Source organism: Haliotis rubra, unplaced genomic scaffold (assembly GCF_003918875.1).
Source record: "Haliotis rubra isolate DU_JTF1 unplaced genomic scaffold, ASM391887v1 Scf489, whole genome shotgun sequence".
Classification (NCBI taxonomy): Eukaryota; Metazoa; Mollusca; class Gastropoda; order Lepetellida; family Haliotidae; genus Haliotis; species Haliotis rubra.
The window spans coordinates 666,980-690,414 of NW_025767178.1; the positions used below are offsets into that span (position 1 = coordinate 666,980).

The window sequence follows — 23,435 nt, forward strand, 5'->3', positions numbered from 1 at the left end:
ACCTCCCGTTCATGGACATTCTAAAACGTTCGAGCGAACGCGCATTTGAAATGACATTTTTTCTGCTGCATCCCGTGCAGATTAGCACGTGGTTACTACACTTCGGTTCTTGACTTGTATGAGAGCAGTCACACTTTGGATACTGTCTCCTTTGGTGTCTTTCTGATATAAATGAATGAATTTGAAGTTACTTTTGAATATTGTGTGTCTAATTTGTAGACATTATTTGAGAAACTTGAAATTTGATAGTTATTGAAGAATTCATTGAACGCATTAGAGATCACACATTTGGTGTCTCCTTTGAGTAGTGTCGTATTTGGACACGCCTTTGTTGAGTTCATATTTTTGAACATGCCATTGAACAGTGTCATATTTGGACACACTCTTATAGTGTCATATCTGGACACTCTCTTATAGTGTCAATATTTAGAGACACATATTGTGTCATAATTGGACACATCATTATTTCTGTAAATATATTTGTACATATTGGGGATTATAAACTCTTGGGAATAAAAACTGTAAAAAACTACAGAAAAGTGCTCTGTTGTCCTTTGACTACGTAATTTACCAGCTCCCACTGCGTTCCACTGGCTGTTATGATCTGTTCGCGCAGCAGAAATGAATACTGTGTAAATAGTATTATTGTTGTCATTACAGATTACAGAGCAACAAAAAGTGTGTGTACTATTCATTTATACCAGTGCTATATGGGTAAAGTATTTGAAATACATTGTCTTTATTATACGCAATTTTATGTTATGTTTTGTTGTAAAGTACTTAGAAGTGGAATAAAATATAAAATGTCAAACTGGAGAAGTGCCATAACTCCTACACTTAATTAATTGGACAGTTCCAATCAATGCCCAGCAGGTAATTGCCAGGAGATTAGTGGTGCAGATGACCATTAACTTTGTTGTTTTAAGCTGTAGAAGTTTTGGCATGTAGACGTTTTGGGAGGACACTTGCCACCTTGTGGCCGCCGTTCCCGTCACTAGACCTTTAGCTTACATCAAGGTCCCAGATGGTTCTGGAAACACGAGACCTTTCCTGGGCACTGCAGACAGAATAGCATATGACTCCGACGAGGAATACGTCTATGTAATAGGTATACTCACCGGATAATACCGTTAAACTACACAGTCATGTCAGTATTGATATTGTTGTTATCGTGCTGTATGCAGTTCAGTATTACACATTCAGTCCCAAGAGTGAAACTATGATGAGGAAGATATCTAATGTGGTAATGTAACACAACTAGCACTGAGGGTGGGATTGTATACGACGGATTCTACGATACAGCCACGTACAACACAACTAGCACTAAGGGTGGGATTGTATACGATGGATTCTACAATACAGCCACGTACAACACAACTAGCACTGAGGGTGGGATTGTATACGATGGATTCTACAATACAGCCACGTACAACACAACTAGCACTAAGGGTGGGATTGTATACGATGGATTCTACAATACAGCCACGTACAACACAACTAGCACTGAGGATGGGATTGTATACGACGGATTCTATAATACAGCCACGTACAACACAACTAGCACTAAGGGTGGGATTGTATACGATGGATTCTATAATACAGCCACGTACAACGATGTTTTCTTTACAATACACTAGCACTAAGGGTGGGATTGTATACGATGGATTCTATAATACAGCCACGTACAACACAACTAGCACTAAGGGTGGGATTGTATACGATGGATTCTACAATACAGCCACGTACAACACAACTAGCACTAAGGGTGGGATTGTATACGATGGATTCTACAATACAGCCACGTACAACACGACTAGCACTAAGGGTGGGATTGTATACGATGGATTCTACAATACAGCCACGTACAACATACGACAAGCACTAAGGGTGGGATTGTATACGATGGATTCTACACTACAGCCTTGCACAACACAACTAGTACTAAGGGTTGCGTAGGGTGATTCCTCAGTGTAGTGATTGTCACACATCTAGCAAATAGGTTACATGTATGTTTTGGCATGCTGCAGGCGGCCGAAGTGAGACCCTACACATTGTGGATCTGCAGGACCCTAGCAACCCCAGCATTACCTTCTCTAGAACCTTCAGTGAAATCACGGACGGCATCCCAAAGGCAATCTCTCTGTGTCGGAGTGGCCAGGTTCAGCAGGTTGCCATTGCTTTCGCCTCTCGGACCAGGTTAAACGAAGGGCACGTTGAGGTTTTTAGGACGTTTCAAAGGTTTGATCAGACGCTCCCTCTGCTTGGAAGAGTGTCCAGTAAGTAGTTACCATCCTACAACCATAAACTTATAAAGCCGAAACTAATTTCATGCGACATTAACATTGAATACAACGTTTTCAATCAATTACCATTGCAGCCGAGTCTGACCCTGTGGCCGTTGAGTTTGACAGCACGTGTACAAGGTTTGTAGTCGCGTGTGAGGGACTTCCCGGAAGCAGAGACAACAACTTTGAGGATCCCCTCGCCCATGTTGATGTATTTGAGAGGAATGTTGATGCATGGACAAAATATACAATCAATTTCCAGTAAGTAAGAAATTCGGTTTACCACCACAGATGCCTCCCATTTTTCACCTCAACTGTACCTCTTTTGTTGCTATATTTGTGTCACTTCTCACTGTACCTCTCTTGTGTTGCTACATTTGTGTTTCTTCTCACTGTACCTCTCTTGTGTTGCTACATTTGTGTTTCTTCTCACTGTACCTCTTTTGTGTTGCTACATTTGTGTTTCATCTCACTGTACCTCTCTTGTGTTGCTACATTTGTGTTTCTTCTCACTGTACCTCTCTTGTGTTGCTACATTTGTGTTTCTTCTCACTGTACCTCTCTTGTGTTGCTACATTTGTGTTTCTTCCTCACTGTACCTCTTTTGTGTTGCTACATTTGTGTTTCATCCTCACTGTACCTCTCTTGTGTTGCTACATTTGTGTTTCTTCTCACTGTACCTCTTTGTGTTGCTACATTTGTGTTTCTTCTCACTGTACCTCTCTTTGTGTTGCTACATTTGTGTTTCATCTCACTGTACCTCTCTTGTGTTGCTACATTTGTGTTTCTTCCTCACTGTACCTCTCTTGTGTTGCTACATTTGTGATTCTTCTCTCACTGTACCTCTCTTGTGTTGCTACATTTGTGTTTCTTCTCACTGTACCTCTCTTGTGTTGCTACATTTGTGTTTCTCCTCACTGTACCTCTCTTGTGTGTTGCTACATTTTGTGTCTTTCTTCCTCACTGTTGTGTTTCCTCTCTGTGTTGCTACATTTGTGTTTCTTCTCACTGTACCTCTTTGTGTTGCTACATTTGTGTTTCTTCTCACTGTACCTCTCTTGTGTTGCTACATTTGTGTTTCTTCTCACTGTACCTCTTGTGTTGCTACATTTGTGTTTCTTCTCACTGTACCTCTTGTGTTGCTACATTTGTGTTTCTTTTCCTCACTTGTGTGTTGCTACATTTGTGTTTCTTCTCACTGTACCTCTCTTGTGTTGCTACCTTTGTGCTTCTTTTCTTGTACCACCTCCTCTTGTGTTGCTACATTTGTGTTTCTTCTCACTGCACCTCTCTTGTGTTGCTACATTTGTGTTTCTTCTCACTGTACCCTCTCTTGTGTTGCTACATTTGTGTTTCTTCCTCACTGTACCTCTCTTTGTGTTGCTACATTTGTGTTTCTTCTCACTGCACCTCCTTTGTGTTGCTACATTTGTGTTTCTTCTCACTGCACCTCTTTGTGTTGCTACATTTGTGTTTCTTCCTCACTGTACCTCTCTTGTGTTGCTACATTTGTGTTTCTTCCTCACTGTACCTCTCTTGTGTTGCTACATTTGTGTTTCTTCCTCACTGTACCTCCTTTGTGTTGCTACATTTGTGTTTCTTCCTCACTGTACCTCTCTTGTGTTGCTACATTTGTGTTTCTTCTCACTGTACCTCTCTTGTGTTGCTACATTTGTGTTTCTTCCTCACTGTACCTCTCTTGTGTTGCTACATTTGTGTTTCTTCCTCACTGCACCTCTCTTGTGTTGCTACATTTGTGTTTCTTCTCACTGTACCTCTCTTGTGTTGCTACATTTGTGTTTCTTCTCACTGTACCTCTCTTGTGTTGCTACATTTGTGTTTCTTCTCACTGTACTCTCTTGTTGCTACATTTGTGTTTCTTCCTCACTGTACCTCCTTTTTGTGTTGCTACATTTGTGTTTCTTCTCACTGTACCTCTCTTGTGTTGCTACATTTGTGATTCTTCCTCACTGCACTCTCCTCTTTGTGTTGCTACATTTGTGTTTCATCTCACTGTAACCTCTCTTGTGTGTTGCTACATTTGTGTTTCTTCTCACTGTACCCTCCTTGTGTTGCTACATTTGTGTTTCTTCTCACTGTACCTCCTTTGTGTTGCTACATTTGTGTTTCTTCTCACTGTACCCTCTTTGTGTGTTGCTACATTTGTGTTTCTTCTCACTGTACCTCTCTTGTGTTGCTACATTTGTGTTTCTTCTCACTGTACCTCTCTTGTGTTGCTACATTTGTGATTCTTCTCACTGTACCTCTCTTGTGTTGCTACATTTGTGTTTCTTCTCACTGTACCTCTCTTGTGTTGCTACATTTGTGATTCTTCTCACTGTACCTCTTTTGTGTTGCTACATTTGTGTTTCTTTCTCACTGCACCTCTCTTTGTGTTGCTACATTTGTGTTTCTTCTCACTGTACCTCTCTTGTGTTGCTACATTTGTGTTTCTTCTCACTGTACCTCTCATGTGTTGCTACATTTGTGTTTCTTCTCACTGTACCTCTCTTGTGTTGCTACATTTGTGTTTCTTCTCACTGTACCTCTCTTGTGTTGCTACATTTGTGTTTCTTCTCACTGTACCTCTCTTGTGTTGCTACATTTGTGTTTCTTCTCACTGTGTACCCTCTTGTGTTGCTACATTTGTGTTTCTTTCTCACTGTGTTGCCTCTTCTCATGTGTTGCTACATTTGTGATTCTTCTCACTGTACCTCTCTTGTGTTGCTACATTTGTGTTTCTTCTCACTGTACCTCTCTTGTGTTGCTACATTTGTGTTTCTTCTCACTGTACCTCTCTTGTGTTGCTACATTTGTGTTTCTTCTCACTGTACCTCTCATGTGTTGCTACATCTGTGTTACTTTTTAATGATCGAGACTTAACTGCAGCCTATGCTATTACCCCATTCTATATCCAATCACACGTATTACTTTCAGATGGCTAAGAACCAATGATTTCATAGTTGTGACTGTATGTTTTAGTAACATCTCAGCTCATGTCACAGTTTACCTACGGACAAAAGACAAATCTTAATCTAACACCAGTTCTCCGTGTATACTAGCCACAAAAGGAAACTGTGCATTTTCATAATGCTTGTAAATTTGAAACATTACAACAATGCAAAATGTCAATGTATATCTTCATAGGTGGCCTTTGATTATCATAAGTACAGTATGTCTAATGAGTCCAAATGAGCCCAAAAGCAGGGCAAGGGTCAGACATCAATGTCACAAACTCAGTAACGGGCATGCTCACCGCGAGAAGCGAGAACAGCAGTGCATCACTAACGCGTTGAGTCTATCAAATGAAGGATGTCAAATAATGAACTTCCAAATCATGAACGTTATCTGGTCGATTTGGTACACGGTGTAGATGTCGGTCCATTTTATCCCACAAATGCGGAAGATTCGGTGAATTTGCAGGCCAAGGCAGACCTTGAAGATCGTGTTGTTGAAAAAAGCCATAGCAACCGTTATCATGTGGTAACAACTAAAGCGGTTCTCTGTCGCGCACTTATCCCACCCCGAAATCATCGCAGAACCACCCAAAGCAATTTCTCCCCATGACCCAGGTTTGACACTCTTCAAGACGTGTCAATTCTGGACTCGTCTGTAAAGACAACAGTTCTCCACCACAACCGAGGTTGACGCACATAATTTCGTCACTATCTTTGACGTCCGTAGCCCGTAATGACGTAAGCGTTTCCTGACTTGGTTTGGTCTGAGCTGTTGTCATTGCAATGTGGAACCTGTGCCGGAGATGGGTAACCCACGTCCACCCGCCCTGTCTTGGCGTTGTGACGCGTGGACGTTCTGCACATGGGCAATCGGCAACTTCATATTTGTTCTGATAACGTCTCTCAAATGCTGCATCAGTGGCAGTGATAACGCGCAGTCATCTGGTTTTAAGATATTCCCCATCGACCCAATAAACTCGTGACACTGTGCAGTAGTGAGGTGTGGTATGGTGTGCGGTTCATTAGCCGTATCATTGTGTGGACGATGAAACAATACACAATCAAGCTTCCCAAAACGACAGCAGTTTTTGACATTCATGGGTTCCCTGCAACTTATAGAGGTGCACAAGCGTTTTGCCAAATCCGAAATCACAGACGCCACCAAACGAAGCACACACATATGTGTTCAGTTCAATTCTGAAATTACTGTGTTTAGATCTGTATTTGTTCCAGTGAAGTTCCAATATATATATATATCTTTCTTTATAAATATATATTGATTTCCAATGTGCACAGTTGCCTTTTGTGGCTAGTATACATAGCAGTTCTGTTCACTGAAATACCGATACATAGTTTCTATATAGTCATGTTCATAAACATCAATTCCATTTACAATGTAGATGCACTCTCCTAACCTGATTACCGAATCCATCCTTTCCTCTTCCTTGACTGTAAACCCGCTCTATATATGGTGTATTCATGATCTGATGCAGTGTCCTTTGACTCTGTGTTATTGGACGCTCAGCCTAAAAGGTGCAAAGACGTATTGTATAAAATTTCAAAATACTAGTTTTTATTATTATTTATTATTGTACCGTTTCTTAGGGGGTTTTCTGTACCAGAGATAACTCAACATCCACTGGCCAATATCTTTTTAAAAAGTCAATTAATTTGGACCAGAATGTGAAGCCGCTATCACATAAATCCCAAGGCTAAATTATTGTGTGCAGATAAATCTAAATTCATTCACTGAAAGCAACCTTAACAGCACCCATCAATAGTTGGCAGCTGCATCAAACGCCAATCTTTCCCCTTCGAAGCCCCATGTTCCTAAGAAAGCATCGTATGGCTGCTAAATTGGCGAACATGGTGTCCATGATGTACTAGTATACGAGTGTACTATTGTATTTGCTGTACTTGTATACATTATGTACATAATGTACTAGTATACGAGTGTACTAGTGTATTTGCTGTACATGGTGAACATGGTGAACATGGTGTACTAGGGTAAATGGTGAACATGGTGTACTAGGGTACATGTTGTACTTGGGTACATGGTGTACATGGTATACATGGTGTACTAGGGTACATGGTTTACATGATGTACATGGTGTACATGGTGTACATGGGTACATGGTGTAGTAGGGTACATGGGGTACATGGTGAACATGGTAGAACTTGGTGTACATGGTTTACATGGTGTACATGGTGTAAAAGGTGTACATGGTGAACATGGTGAACATGGTGAACATGGTGTACTAGGGTACATAGTGTACAAAGGTACATGGTGTACAAGGGTACATGGTGTACATGGTGTACAAGGTGTACAAGGTATACATGGTGAACATGGTGAACATGGTGTACATGGTGTACTAGGGTACATGGTGTACATGGTGAACATGGTGTACATGGTGTACATGGTGTACATGGTGTACATGGTGTACATGGTGTACATGGTGTACATGGTGTACATGGTGAACATGGTGTACATGGTGTACATGGTGTACATGGTGTACATGGTGTACATGGTGTACATGGTGTACATGGTGTACATGGTGTACATGAATTGTACATGGTGTACATGGTGTACATGGTACATGTGTACATGGTGTACAACATGGTGTACATGGTGTACTAGGGTACATGGTGTACATGGTGAACATGGTGTACATGGTGTACTAGGGTACATGGTGTACATAGTGTACAAAGGTACATGGTGTACATGGTGTACAAGGGTACATGGTGTACATGGTGTACTAGGGTACATGGTGTACATGGTGAACATGGTAGAACTTGGTGTACATGGTTTACATGGTGTACATGGTGTAAAAGGTGTACATGGTGAACATGGTGAACATGGTGAACATGGTGTACTAGGGTACATAGTGTACAAAGGTACATGGTGTACAAGGGTACATGGTGTACATGGTGTACAAGGTGTACAAGGTATACATGGTGAACATGGTGAACATGGTGTACATGGTGTACTAGGGTACATGGTGTACATGGTGTACGTTGTGTACTAGGGTACATGGTGTACATCGTGTGTACATAGGGTACATGGTGTACATGGTGTACAAGGGTACATGGTGTACATGGTGTACTAGGGTACATGGTGTACATGGTGTACATGGGGAACATGGTGTACATGGTGTACAAGGAACATGGTGTACATGGTGTACATGGTGTACATGGTGTACATGGTGTACATGGTGAACATGGTGAACATGGTACATGGTGAACATGGTGTGAACATGGTGTGCATGGTGTACATGGTGTACATGGTGGGTACATGGTGAACATGGTGAACATGGTGAACATGGTGTACATGGTGAACATGGTGTACATGGTGTACATGGTGAACATGGTGTACATGGTGTACATGGTGAACATGGTGTACATGGTGTACATGGTGTACATGGTGAACATGGTGTACATGGTGAACATGGTGTACATGGTGTACATGGTGTACATGGTGTACATGGTGAACATGGTGTACATTGTGCACATGGTGTACATGGTGTACATGGTGTACATGGTGAACATGGTGAACACATGGTGTACATGGTGAACATGGTGTACATGGTGTACATGGTGTACATGTGGTGAACATGGTACATGGTACATGGTACATGGTGTACATGGTGAACATGGTGTACATGGTGAACATGGTGTACATGGTGTACATGGTGTACATGGTGTACATGGTGTACATGGTGTACATGGTGTGCATACATGGTGTACATGGTGTACATGGTGTGAACATGGTGTACATGGTGTGAACATGGTGTACATGGTGTACATGGTGAACATGGTGAACATGGTGTACATGGTGTACATACATGGTGTACATGGTGAACATGGTGTACATGGTGTACATGGTGTACATGGTGTACATGGTGTACATGGTGAACATGGTGTACATGGTGTACATGGTGTACATGGTGTACATGGTGTTCATAGTGAACATTGTGAACATGGTGTACTAGGGTACATGGTGTACATGGTGTACATGGTGTACATGGTGTACAAGGTGTACAAGGGAACATGGTGTACATGGTGTACATGGTGTACATGGTGAACATGGTGTACATGGTGTACTAGGGTACATGGTGTACATGGTGTACTAGGGTACATGGTGTACATGGTGTACTAGGGTACATGGTGTACTAGCGTACATGGTGCACTAGGGTACATGGTGTACATGGTTTACATGGTTTACATTGTGTACATGGTGTACTAGAGTTCATGGTGTACGTGGTGTACATGGTGTACTAGGGTACATGGTTTACTAATGTACGTGGTGTACATGGTGTACTAGTGTATATAGTGTACTAGTGTACAAGGAGTACATGGTGTACCAGTGTACATAGTGTACTACTGTACATAGTCAAAGTCAAAAGATGTTTATTGTATGAAAGGCCTCCGGCCCATATACATGAGAGTTACAGTGATAAAGGAATATTCTGGATATTTACATATATATTTAAGGGTATACAATTCGCTTTATAAGAAGATCTCTTTTAGCTAATGCATATTTTATATATAAGGACAATTGACCAAGAATATTTTCATTATTGGTTTGTAACAAAGATATATATGCATAATGGGGCTGCTTTGCAAGAAGATGGTGCGGTATATATTTCTGTCTTAATTCGTGATAACAAGGACATATCAGGGTAAAATGAATTTCATTTTCTATTCCAACATTACATAAAGGACAATATCGACTTTCTTCTGGACAGAGGTTTTTCTACCCTCATTAATCATTAAAGATAATAAACCTTAACGATACTTTACGACATTGTTCTTAAACTATATGTTGTAATTATTGATAAGTATTTTTCTGGCTGGAGTAACGTTTTAAAGGTCCTGTAATATTCATATCGTGAGCTTGAATCTAGGGTGGATTTCCATTCTTGATTGAACATATCTATTGATCTAACACGAAATTCATTAATAAACCAGTTCACATCGCCAATTGTTTGGCTCAACCATACGAAACCGAAACCGTGAGAAAATAATCAATTTCTGATATCAGTTACCCAAGTGTGTTTTCCCAAATTATCCAGATTTAAAAGCATATTGTAAGCTAATTTTGGCAGACGTTGTTCGTGCATATTTAGAACCTTAAACCAATATTTTAAACATCCTATTTGAGAATTGATATACATTGAGCTTACATTGAGGTACTTTTTACAGGCTAAAAGATGCACTCTCTCAATACAATCCAAACGCTGAAAACCCCATATGTCAGATCCATATAATAAAATGGGTTGAATCTGAGAATTAAATATCTTAAAAAACACATTGGGTGACATAGTTCCAACTTTGTATAAAACCGAAAAACTTGAATTAAAGCCTTTTTTCAACGTAAAGTTAAGTTATGTGCACATTTATTCAAGTTCATTCTGTTTGAAAACAAAAACCCTAAGTAAGAATATTGATCGGATATATTAATCAACTGACCATCATAAAACCAGCGTTCGTTTGTGGCCACGGGACCGCCCCTCCTAAATATCACAATTTCTGTTTTGCTTAAATTTACTGCTAACTTCCATTCTTTAGTATAACTTTCTAAGATATTTAATTGATTTTGTAAACCGACCACAGTATCCGAAACTAAAATAACGTCGTCATCAAAAAGGAGCATTAGGACTTCTACAAGATCTGGGTACATTTGGATTCCATGTTTTCCAGCTAAATTGATATCGTGACTTAAGCAGCAACCTAGTGTATAAGATGTACTTGACCGCCTCCTTGGTGTAGTGGTTAGAGCGTCCGCCCGGAGAGCGGAAGGTCGCGGGTTCGATCCCCGACCGCGTCATACCAAAAGACGTTTAAATATGGTACTTGTTGGTCCCTGCCTGGCGCTCGGCATTAATGGGTACAACAAGGACTGGTCGGCTCGGAGTCAGTATAATGTGTCTGAGTGGGGCATTCCTGCTTCACTGCGGCATGGTATCTCAGTGGGTTAACACTATAAAACCAGCTTAAGTCTGGGCTAGTACAAGCTGCCGCACATACACATACACGCGCATGTGTATATTCTCAAGCACGACGCAAAACCCAATTTTACCTCACCTCACCTCACAAGGTGCACTTGGTGTACATGGTGTACTAGATACATGGTGTACTTGGTTTACATAGTGTACATAGTGTATTTGGTATACATGGTGTACTAATGTACTATTGTACATTGTGTAATTGGTGTACATGGTGTAATAGTGTACATAGTGTACTAATGTACATAGTGTACTTGGTGTACTTGGTGTACATGGTGTACTAATGTACTAGTGTACATGGTGTAATTGGTGTACATGGTGTAATAGTGTACATAGTGTACTAGTGTACATGGTGTACTTGGTGTACATGGTGTACTGGTGTACTAGTGTACATATTGTGTGGCGTACTTGGTGTACATAGTGTACATAGTGTACATTATGTACTGCAGTGGCGTACTAGTGTACTTGGTGTACTTGGTGTACTGGTGTACTGGTGTACAGCGTAGTAGTGTACATGGTGTACTAGTGTGTACATGGCATACTAGTACTTGTACTTGGTGTACTAGCGTACTAGTGCATGGCGTACTAGTGTACATGGTGTACATTAGTGTGTACTAGTGTACTTGGCGTACTAGTGTACATGGTGTACTAGTGTACTTGGTGTACTAGCGTACTGGTGTACTAGTGTAATTAGCGTACTAGTGCAACTTGGTGTACTAGTGTACTTGGTGTACTTAGTGTATGGCGCTGTGGTGTACTACTTGTGTACTGGCGTATTAGTGTACATGGCGTACTAGTGTATTTGGCGTACTAGTGTGTACACTTGGCGTACTAGTGTACATGGCGTACTAGTGTACTTGGTGTACTAGTGTAGTGTGCGTACTAGTGTACTTAGTGTTCATAGTGTAATGGCGTAGTATACATGGTGTACTGGCGTACTAGTGTACTTGTACATTATTGTGTACTAGTGTACTTGGTGTACTAGTGTTCATGTGTACATGGTGTACTGGTGTAGATAGTGTGCTAGTTAATATATATATGGTGTACTGGTGTACATTGTGTACATGGTGTACTAGTTAATATATTTATAGTGGGTGTTTATTTGGAAGCTTCTGGAATAGATACAGTAATCCAGCATGGGAAACAATGTATTGAGACATTATATATAGAAGGGAGGATGCTGGAGTCTGTACGTCTCTGTCAGCTTTCTGTCGGTGGGTCTATTTGTTTGCCTTCACTGTATCGGTGTGTCTCTATCAAAGTGCTTGTGTCTGTCTGACAGAATGTCCCCACAATATATTGTTCACGTCATTACATGGTACATGGTACTATTGTTTTCCAACACTACATTGGTAGGTCCGCACGTGGGCTACAAACTGCTCGCTACGTCTTCCGTGACGCCAACAATGCACAGCACTCTGTTGTCAACGACCTTGAGCCTAGTGACATCACCATTGACGACAACAACATGGTGTACGTCACACTCATGGTTGGTATACGCTGACATTCGAACATGTTATATATCTAAAGCACACTTTCTGTATGCTAACATGTTCAAACCACACATAATGATATTGTATAGATATTCCTACCATGATATGTTATTTGAAGTTACCTTGACATGTCATATAATTCAGAATATTTCCGCCCATATTTCAACCGAGGAAATAAAACACGGCCGTTTCAAGGTTTTTAACGTACAATAATCGTGTATCTTCAGGAGAATAATGCGCTGGCAATCTTTAACCTGAACAACCTGGTAGGTGGGGTGGACATCTACAGCCTGGGGACGAAGGACTGGAACAACTTTGACATCGACACCAGTGATCAGGATCAAAGTAAGTTCTGTGTCATACCGAAGTTCTGTACGTACCGAACTTCTGTGCGTACATCTAAGTCATACCACAACTACTGTACATACATCTGTGTTATACCACCACTACTGTACGTCCATCTGTGTAATACCACCACTACTGTACATACATCTGTGTCATACCACCACTACTGTACATACATCTATGACATACCACCACTACTGTACGTACATCTGTCATACCACCACTACTGTACGTACATCTGTGTCATACCACCACTACTGTACGTACATCTGTGTTATACCACCACTACTGTACGTACATCTGTGTAATACCACGACTACTGTACATACATCTATGTCATACCACCACTACTGTACGTACATCTGTGTCATACCACCACTACTGTACATACATCTGTGTCATACCACGACTACTGTACATACATCTGTATCATACCAAGACTACTGTACGTACATCTGTGTCATACCACCACTACTGTACGTACATCTACGTACATCTGTGTTATACCACGACTACTGTACATACATCTGTGTTATACCACGACTACTGTACGTACATCTGTGTTATACCACGACTACTGTACATACATCTATGTCATACCACCACTACTGTTCGTACATCATATGTGTCATACCACCACTACTGTACGTACATCTGTGTCATACCACCACTACTGTACGTACATCTATGTCATACCACCACTACTGTACGTACATCTGTGTTATACCACCACTACTGTACGTACATCTGTGTCATACCACGACTACTGTACGTACATCTATGTCATACCACCACTACTGTACGTACATCTGTCATCATACCACCACTACTGTACGTACATCTGTGTCATACCACCACTACTGTACGTACATCTATCATATACCACCACTACTGTACATACATCTGTGTCATACCACCACTACTGTACGTACATCTCACTGTACATACCACCACTACTGTACGTACATATGTCATACCACCACTACTGTACGTACATCTGTGTCATACCACCACTACTGTACGTACATCTGTGTACATACCATCTGTGTAGTTATACCACCACTACTGTACGTACATGTGTCATACCACCACTACTGTACGTACATCTGTCATACCACCACCATACCACCACTACTGTACTATACATCTATGTCATACCACCACTACATTGTGCACTACTGTACATCTGTGTCACACCACCACTACTGTACGTACATCTGTGTCATACCACCACTACTGTACGTACATCTGTGTTATACCACCACTACTGTACATACATCTGTGTTATACCACCACTACTGTACGCACATCTGTGTAATACCACGACTACTGTACATACATCTATGTCATACCACCACTACTGTACGTACATCTGTGTCATACCACCACTACTGTACATACATCTGTGTAATACCACGACTACTCTACATACATCTGTGTCATACCACCACTACTGTACATACATCTGTGTCATACCACCACTACTTTACGTACATCTGTGTCATACCACCACTACTGTATGTACATCTGTGTCATACCACCACTACTGCACATACATCTGTGTCATACCACCACTATTGTACATACATCTGTGTCATACCGCCACTACTGCACATACATCTGTGTCATATCACCACTATTGTGCATACATCTGTGTCATACCACCACTACTGTACGTGCATCTATCATACCACGACCACTCTACATACATCTGTGTCATACCACCACTACTGTACATACATCTGTGTCATACCACCACTACTGTACGTACATCTGTGTCATACCACCACTACTGTATGTACATCTGTGTCATACCACCACTACTCGTACGTACATCTGTGTCATACCACCACTACTGTACATACATCTGTGTTATACCACCACTACTGTACGTACATCTGTGTTATACCACCACTACTGTACGTACATATGTGTCATACCACCACTACTGTACGTACATCTATGTCATACCACCACTACTGTACGTACATCTGTGTCATACCACCACTTCTGTACGTACATCTATGTCATACCACCACTACTGTACGTACATCTATGTCATACCACCACTACTGTACGTACTACTGTACATACATCTGTGTTATACCACCACTACTGTACATACATCTATTATACCACGACTACTGTACATACATCTGTGTTATACCACCACTACTGTACGTACATCTGTGTTATACCACCATACTGTACACCACTGTTATACCACCACTACTGTACATACATCTGTGTCATACCACCACTATTGTGCATACATCTGTGTCATACCACCACTACTGTACATACATCTGTGTCATACCACCACTACTGTACATACATCTATGTCATACCACCACTATTGTGCATACATCTGTGTCATACCACCACTATTGTGCATACATCTGTGTCATACCACCCCTACTGTACGTGCATCTATCATACCACTACTACTGTACACACATCTATGTCATACCACCACTACTGTACATACATCTGTGTCATACCACCACTACTGTATGTACATCTGTGTCATACCGCCACTACTGCACATACATCTGTGTCATACCACCACTATTGTACATACATCTGTGTCATACCACCACTATTGTACATACATCTGTGTCACCTTTTAAATAAATATTCTTTTTCTCATTCTAAACACCTTTTATTGATGAACTGAAAATTGATGAAAATGATATTCATTTAGAATAAACTATTTTTGGAAAAACATGTCACATGAATATACACATATGAAATCTAGCACGATAATATTAATGAGTAATACATAATACTAAACATGGTGTGACGTCACCTGGCAATGCACACTTGGCACATGCCACTGTAAAATAGGTACCACTAAACACTTAACTTGACGTCACATGAATATATATAAACTCGCGGACTGCCAGCAAGCACTAAACATGACGTTATTTGACAGTTTACGCCGGGACTGTACCACGTGACACTTAACACGATATACGCATACGTGATCTGATAAAAAATGAAAATAGATACACGTGGTCTAACACCAGGACACATTACATTACGTGATACAAAAGTGGGCTAAAAGTAAGATATATGTTGTTGGTTGTAGGTATCAGTCCAGACAGAATAAATATGGTGAGGCGCAACATTCGTAGCTTCTATCAACCAGGCGCAATCACCTCACTTAACTTCGGTGGCAACGTGTTTCTTGCGACGGCGAACACTGGTGCCGTCAAGCGCTATACCACAGCCGTGGAAGGGGTTGACTTTACAGAAGCCATCAGAGCCAGTACCGTTGATCGTAAGAGAGAGAGAGAGAGGGAGGGAGGGAGAGGGAGAGGGGGAGAAGAGAGAGAGAGAGGGAGAAGAGAGGGAGAGAATGAGTGAGAGGGGGAACAGAGACAAGTGAGGGAGAGAGAACGATCGAGAGGCGGAGAGAACGACAGAGAGATGGAGGGAGGGAAGAGATACAAAAAGAGCGAGAGAGAATAAGAGAGAGGGATGGAGGGAAGGAGAGAGAGGGTAAGAAGAAAGAAAGAGCGCGAGAGAGAAGAGAGAGGGGGAGGAGAGACGAAGAGAGCGAGACAGAGAGAAAAGGAGGGAAGACACAGAGAGAAAGTAAGACAAATATATTTGTTTATTTTAAGTGTACATCTTCAAGGTTTTTGCGTGGAGTGGAGTTGGAGAGTTTTCTCAAACGTGTTACTTGAAGGATGTTCAGTACGAATGTTCCTGTTTACAGCTACTCTCTTTGACCCGAGCTTGGATTCTGGCCTTGTTGCTGACTTAGGCTCAAATGCTGCACTGGGTGAGTGACGATGTGCTCATAACATAACAAGGCATGTCAGCGGCGTTTACAATGCCCATTACAAATTGTCTCAAACAATTAAATCATCTTGGAATTAATCAATGAAGACAATTTGCAATCACCTTTGTTTGAAGTTGTTAGCAAGTTGTTTGTATCGTGTTACGTATTAAATCACAATGTGGTGTTGGTTGAGGTGGAGGTGAGTTGGTAGATAGGGTGACATTAGGTCAGGGGTGTTATGTTGAGTTGGTAGATGGGTGTTACGTTCAGGGATGACATTAGGTCAGGGATGTTATGTTGAGTTGGTAGATAGGGTGACATTAGGTCAGGGTGTTATGTTGAGTTGGTAGATAGGGTGACATTAGGTCAGGGTGTTATGTTGAGTTGGTAGATAGGGTGACATTAGGTCAGGGTGTTATGTTGAGTTGGTAGATAGGGTGACATTAGGTCAGGGTGTTATGGTGAGTTGGTAGATGGGTGACATTAGGTCAGGGTGTTATGTTGAGTTGGTAGATAGGGTGACATTAGGTCAGGGTGTTATGTTGAGTTGGTAGATAGGGTGACATTAGGTCAGGTAGTGTTAGGTCAGGGTGTTATGTTGAGTTGGTAGATAGGGTGACATTAGGTCAGGGTGTTATGTTGAGTTGGTAGATAGGGTGACATTAGGTCAGGGTGTTATGTTGAGTTGGTAGATAGGGTGACATTAGGTCAGGGTGTTATGTTGAGTTGGTAGATGGGTGACATTAGGTCAGGGTGTTATGTTGAGTTGGTAGATGGGTGACATTAGGTCAGGGTGTTATGTTGAGTTGGTAGATGGGTGACATTAGGTCAGGGTGTTATGGTTGAGTTGGTAGATGGGTGACATTAGGTCAGGGTGTTATGTTGAGTTGGTAGATGGGTGACATTAGGTCAGGGTGTTATGTTGAGTTGGTAGATAGGGTGACATTAGGTCAGGGTGTTATGTTGAGTTGGTAGATAGGGTGACATTAGGTCAGGGTGTTATGTTGAGTTGGTAGATAGGGTGACATTAGGTCAGGGTGTTATGTTGAGTTGGTAGATGGGTGACATTAGGTCAGGGTTGTTATGACATTGAGTTGGTAGATAGATGGGGTGACATTAGGTCAGGGTGTTATGGTGAGTTGGTAGATAGATAGTGACATTAGGTCAGGGTGTTATGGTTGAGTTGGTAGATGGTAGGGTGACATTAGGTCAGGGTGTTATGTTGAGTTGGTAGATAGGGTGACATTAGGTCAGGGTGTTATGGTGAGTTGGTAGATGGGTGACATTAGGTCAGGGTGTTATGTTGAGTTGGTAGATGGGTGACATTAGGTCAGGGTGTTATGTTGAGTTGGTAGATAGGGTGACATTAGGTCAGGGTGGTTATGGTGAGTTGGTAGATAGGGTGACATTAGGTCAGGGTGTTATGTTGAGTTGGTAGATGGGTGACATTAGGTCAGGGTGTTATGTTGAGTTGGTAGATGGGTGACATTAGGTCAGGGTGTTATGGTGTGTTGGTAGATAGGGTGACATTAGGTCAGGGTGTTATGTTGAGTTGGTAGATGGGTGACATTAGGTCAGGGTGTTATGTTGAGTTGGTAGATAGGGTGACATTAGGTCAGGGTGTTATGTTGAGTTGGTAGATGGGTGACATTAGGTCAGGGTGTTATGGTGTGTTGGTAGATAGGGTGACATTAGGTCAGTTGGTGTTATGTTGAGTTGGTAGATGGGTGACATTAGGTCAGGGTGTTATGTTGAGTTGGTAGATAGGGTGACATTAGGTCAGGGTGTTACATTAGGTCAGGGGTGTGTGAGTTGGTAGATGGGTGACATTAGGTCAGGGTGTTATGGTGTGAAGTTGGTAGATGGGTGACATTAGGTCAGGGTGTTATGGTGAGTTGGTAGATGGGTGACATTAGGTCAGGGTGTTATGGTGTGTTGTTGGTAGATGTTGGGTGACATTAGGTCAGGGTGTTATGGTGTGTTGGTAGATGGGTGACATTAGGTCAGGGTGTTATGGTGAGTTGGTAGATGGGTGACATTAGGTCAGGGTGTTTGAGTTGGTAGATAGGGTGGCATTAGGTAGTGTTATGGTGTGTTGGTAGATTGACATTAGGGTCATTGAGTTGGGGTGTTATCAGGGTGTTATGGTGTTGGTAGATGGGTGACATTAGGTCAGGGTGTTATGTTGAGTTGGTAGATAGGGTGACATTAGGTCAGGGTGAGTTGGTAGATGGGGTGAGTTGGTAGAGTGTTGGTATAGGGTGACATTAGGTCAGGGTGTTAAGTGTTATAGTGTAGTTGGTAGGTCAGGGTGGGTATAATTGTGTTGACATTAGGTCAGGTGTTATGGTGTGTTGGTAGATAGGGTGACATTAGGTCAGGGTGTTATGGTGAGTTGGTAGATAGGTGACATTAGGTCAGGGTGTTATGTTGAGTTGGTAGATAGGGTGACATTAGGTCAGGGTGTTATGGTGAGTTGGTAGATGGGTGACATTAGGTCAGGGTGTTATGGTGTGTTGGTAGATGGGTGACATTAGGTCAAGGGTATTATGGTAAGTTGGTAGATAGTGTGACATTAGGTCAGTGGTGTTAAGGATGAGTGTTGTGGAGGATTGGTTAACATTAAATTGTGAGTTTGATATCTGTGTTGAGGGGGATGGATGTATAGGAGAAAACACGCCCCCGAGGTTTTGGTAGAGAATGTAAAACCGATGGAGGGAAATCCCTCTTCCAAAAGTTTTACATTCTCTACCAAAACCGAGGGGAAGTGTTTTCCCTAACATATAAACCATCAGTGATGGATAATTATAATGTAGATGATCATTTAATGAAGCTACATAACAATAACTGAAGCGCAAGTAAAATCAATTTAATGACAGTAACTACAAAAAGATAATTTAACCCCAACTTCTATGTCGGCTCGGTGGCCGTGAGGTAGAGCGTCTGCTCTGTAAGATACGGTTCCAATTTTGCTTGAGAGAAAACATTTGCACTTTGAAATTGATCTCGGGCGATATTTTTCAATTGATTTCAAACACTCATATATTATTTGAATGTTGATATTCATTTTGAGTTAGGAAAAAATAATTACAAAAAGTAAAACCTGGGAAGAGGTCTTACTTACAAAAAGTAAAACCAGGGAAGAGGTCTTACTTACAAAAAGTAAAACCTGAGAGCGAACAAAAACCTGAAATGCGGTTATTCCGGGAAAACAAGAGATGCTTGGTATATAGTGAGAAGCACCCTTCAGGTTTATATGACGATAACCAGTGATGTGGAGGTTAGAGTTAAGGGAAGTGGGTGACACTGGCTTTTTCCATTCCCAGGTCGCCTGTATGTGAGCAATCTGCAGACTGAGACCGATGGTTGGAATCCCATCTATGGCTATTTCAGTACATTCTATGCATATGGCGGTCGTAGTTGGTCGCTTTGGGACGCCAGCAGTGGGGCCCAGCAGTGGGACAGCGGGAGCGACCTTGAGTATGAAGCGCAGCTATACAATGGTTCTGTCTTTAATGGTGATTGCACCTCTATCAACCAATCACCTCCACAGGCACTTGATACCCGTTCAGATGATAAGGTTAATATCTTTGCCATTATCTATCAATGCCATTCAATATAAGGGACCGTTCATAATTTATTGCTAGGGGTGGGGGTGGCGGGATGGTTGATGATGATTTTAGGAGAAGCATGTACAATGTGAATGACCCCCTAAAATTTATATACAAAATAAGTGACCCCTGAATGTCATGTGCAAAATCAACCACCCCTTTTACATAATTTCTATGCATAATTTTAAAATATTTTATGTACAAAATTGCTGACCCCCAGCTCCCCACAACAAAATGGGTGTCCCCCCTTTAAAATCATCATCACCCACCCCCACCCCCCTTAGCCATAAATTATGAACGGTCCCTAAAGTAAATATATGGGGATTTTTAAAGGAAGGGGAGAGAAAAGGTTTTATACGACACATGAGCCATACTTGCAAGAGATCATACATTCTCCAATATAGTACGTTGCTGTGGACTGAATATCACAAACAAACAAGTTATGAAGAGGCTGTGTGTATAAAGTTAATATGAACGTTCTAATTTGCTCTGTAAAGTAAATAAAGAAATCATAAATTAACCGATTTAGATATATCAGAGCTTTGTTACCACATTTTTACAACATCAGTCTCAACTGCAAGAACAGCTAATTGGCTTTTTGACGCCATATTGAAACATGATGTAATGTCATGACGATTTCCAGGGTCCAGAACCAAAGGCTATTGCCACAACGCTTTTCGGCAGCGATCAGATTGTGGCTGTAGGGAGCGGACGTATGGGCGCGATATTCATATACAGACTTGGCGAATCTGAGGCTCCAGGCTTTCCTCAGGGCGAATTCCAGAGCTACAACCGACTGGGAGACAATAACGGTAACTGGGGTCAACTTTACGACTCCGCCGAAGCTGGGACACCCTTTATCAACGACCTGAAGTGAGTAGCTCAAGTCGGACCAAGTCACCTCAGCTTCATATTGTTGCTAATTATTCCAAGATGCACTGTGCAGTCCTGTTCCGTTCTCTCCATTTTTGTCAATGTATACCGCGTCCTTGAACTCATTTCTAACTGTTTCACTTCTCTGTTTCATTTGTCATCGTGCCACCTCATATCGAAACTCACTATAATGCCACCTCACATTGTGTCTCATCTCACTCTTTCACCTCATATTGTGTCTCACCTCACTGTTTCAGATCATATTGTATCTCATTTCACTGTTTCACCTCACATTGTGTCACATCTCACTGTTTCACCTCATATTGTGTCTCATCTCACTGTTTCACCTCATATTGTGTCTCACCTCACTGTTTCAGATCATATTGTATCTCATTTCACTGTTTCACCTCACATTGTGTCTCATCTCACTGTTTCACCTCATATTGTGTATCACCTCACTGTTTCAGCTCATATTGTATCTCATTTCACTGTTTCACCTCACATTGTGTCACATCTCACTGTTTCACCTCATATTGTGTCTCATCTCACTGTTTCACCTCATATTGTGTCACATCTCACTGTTTCACCTCATATTGTGTCACATTTCACTGTTTCACCTCATATTGTGTCACATTTCACTGTTTCACCTCACATTGTGTCACATCTCACTGTTTCACTTCATATTGTATCTCATTTCACTGTTTCACCTCACATTGTGTCACATCTCACTGTTTCACCTCATACTGTGTCTCATCTCACTCTTTCACCTCATATTGTGTCACATCTCACTGTTTCACCTCATATTGTGTCTCATCTCACTGTTTCACCTCACATTGTGTCACATCTCACTGTTTCACCTCATATTGTGTCTCATCTCACTGTTTCACCTCATATTGTGTCTCACCTCACTGTTTCAGATCATATTGTATCTCATTTCACTGTTTCACCTCACATTGTGTCACATCTCACTGTTTCACCTCATATTGTGTCTCATTTCACTGTTTCACCTCACATTGTGTCACATCTCACTGTTTCACCTCATATTGTGTCTCATCTCACTGTTTCACCTCATATTGTGTCTCACCTCACTGTTTCAGATCATATTGTATCTCATTTCACTGTTTCACCTCATATTGTGGCACATCTCACTGTTTCACCTCACATTGTGTCACATCTCACTGTTTCACCTCATATTGTGTCACATCTCACTGTTTCACCTCATATTGTGTCACATCTCACTGTTTCACCTCACATTGTGTCACATCTCACTGTTTCACCTCATATTGTGTCACATTTCGCTGTTTCACCTCATATTGTGTCACATCTCACTGTTTCACCTCACATTGTGTCACATCTCACTGTTTCACCTCATATTGTGTCACATCTCGCTGTTTCACCTCACATTTTGCCACACCTCACATTTTACCACATCTCACTGTTTCAGGTTTGTTGTGAGCAAAGCTGGCCAGACGCTCCTGCTGGCAGTGGGATCACAGATGGGTGTGGTCGCAGTACACGAGCTTTACGAGGGCACGTTTCCCTAGAAGCCTGCAGTCTCCTCACCAGTATTTCACAGCACAATATCACAATATCTATCATGTGCGCTTAAAAAACCCATTGGACATGCGTGGGGCACATTAAAATTACTAAACGTTGAAGGCTGTGGGTTTTTAGTCTTTGCGCTTGATGTGCGTCGTACCGTGTTCTTGGAACATGAACGCCTATTCAATTGTAATATCACGTAGCATTTCCGTTTGATGTTTGTTCTGATCACATGACGTACTTTCACTCAGTGAGATCGACTTCGGAAATACCCGAAGTCACAACGAAGGTAGGCCGTGTTTTCGGGGCTACATATCCTGACGCTTCCGTCTGACTGTTGTCCATATCGTCTGGCCTTGGAGATTTCCGACAAAACAGTGCCCTGAAACGTAGGCGCACCGTTGTGATTTTAAAGGCGTAAATTATAGGATTAACGAGACTGTTGATGAAAGCGGTAGAACTGACGTAGAGAAGCAGGGTACCCTTTTCCACGGTCGTCCGGTCTCCCAGCCCACCGCTGAAGTCCAGCATGAT

General features: G+C 41.7%; 1 protein-coding gene across 1 annotated transcript; it reads left to right on the plus strand.

Annotated features, from left to right (window-relative positions):
• Window positions 1-915: 915 nt before the first annotated feature.
• Window positions 916-23,017, plus strand: LOC124291278 (mesenchyme-specific cell surface glycoprotein-like). Its single transcript, XM_046728250.1, has 10 exons — window positions 916-1,108; window positions 2,028-2,276; window positions 2,378-2,546; window positions 12,604-12,736; window positions 12,968-13,085; window positions 16,177-16,368; window positions 16,810-16,875; window positions 20,202-20,455; window positions 21,130-21,359; window positions 22,804-23,017. The coding sequence occupies exons 4-10, from the start codon at window positions 12,716-12,718 to the stop codon at window positions 22,901-22,903; spliced, it is 981 nt and encodes a 326-aa protein (XP_046584206.1). The 5' UTR covers window positions 916-1,108; window positions 2,028-2,276; window positions 2,378-2,546; window positions 12,604-12,715; the 3' UTR covers window positions 22,904-23,017.
• Window positions 23,018-23,435: the final 418 nt, after the last annotated feature.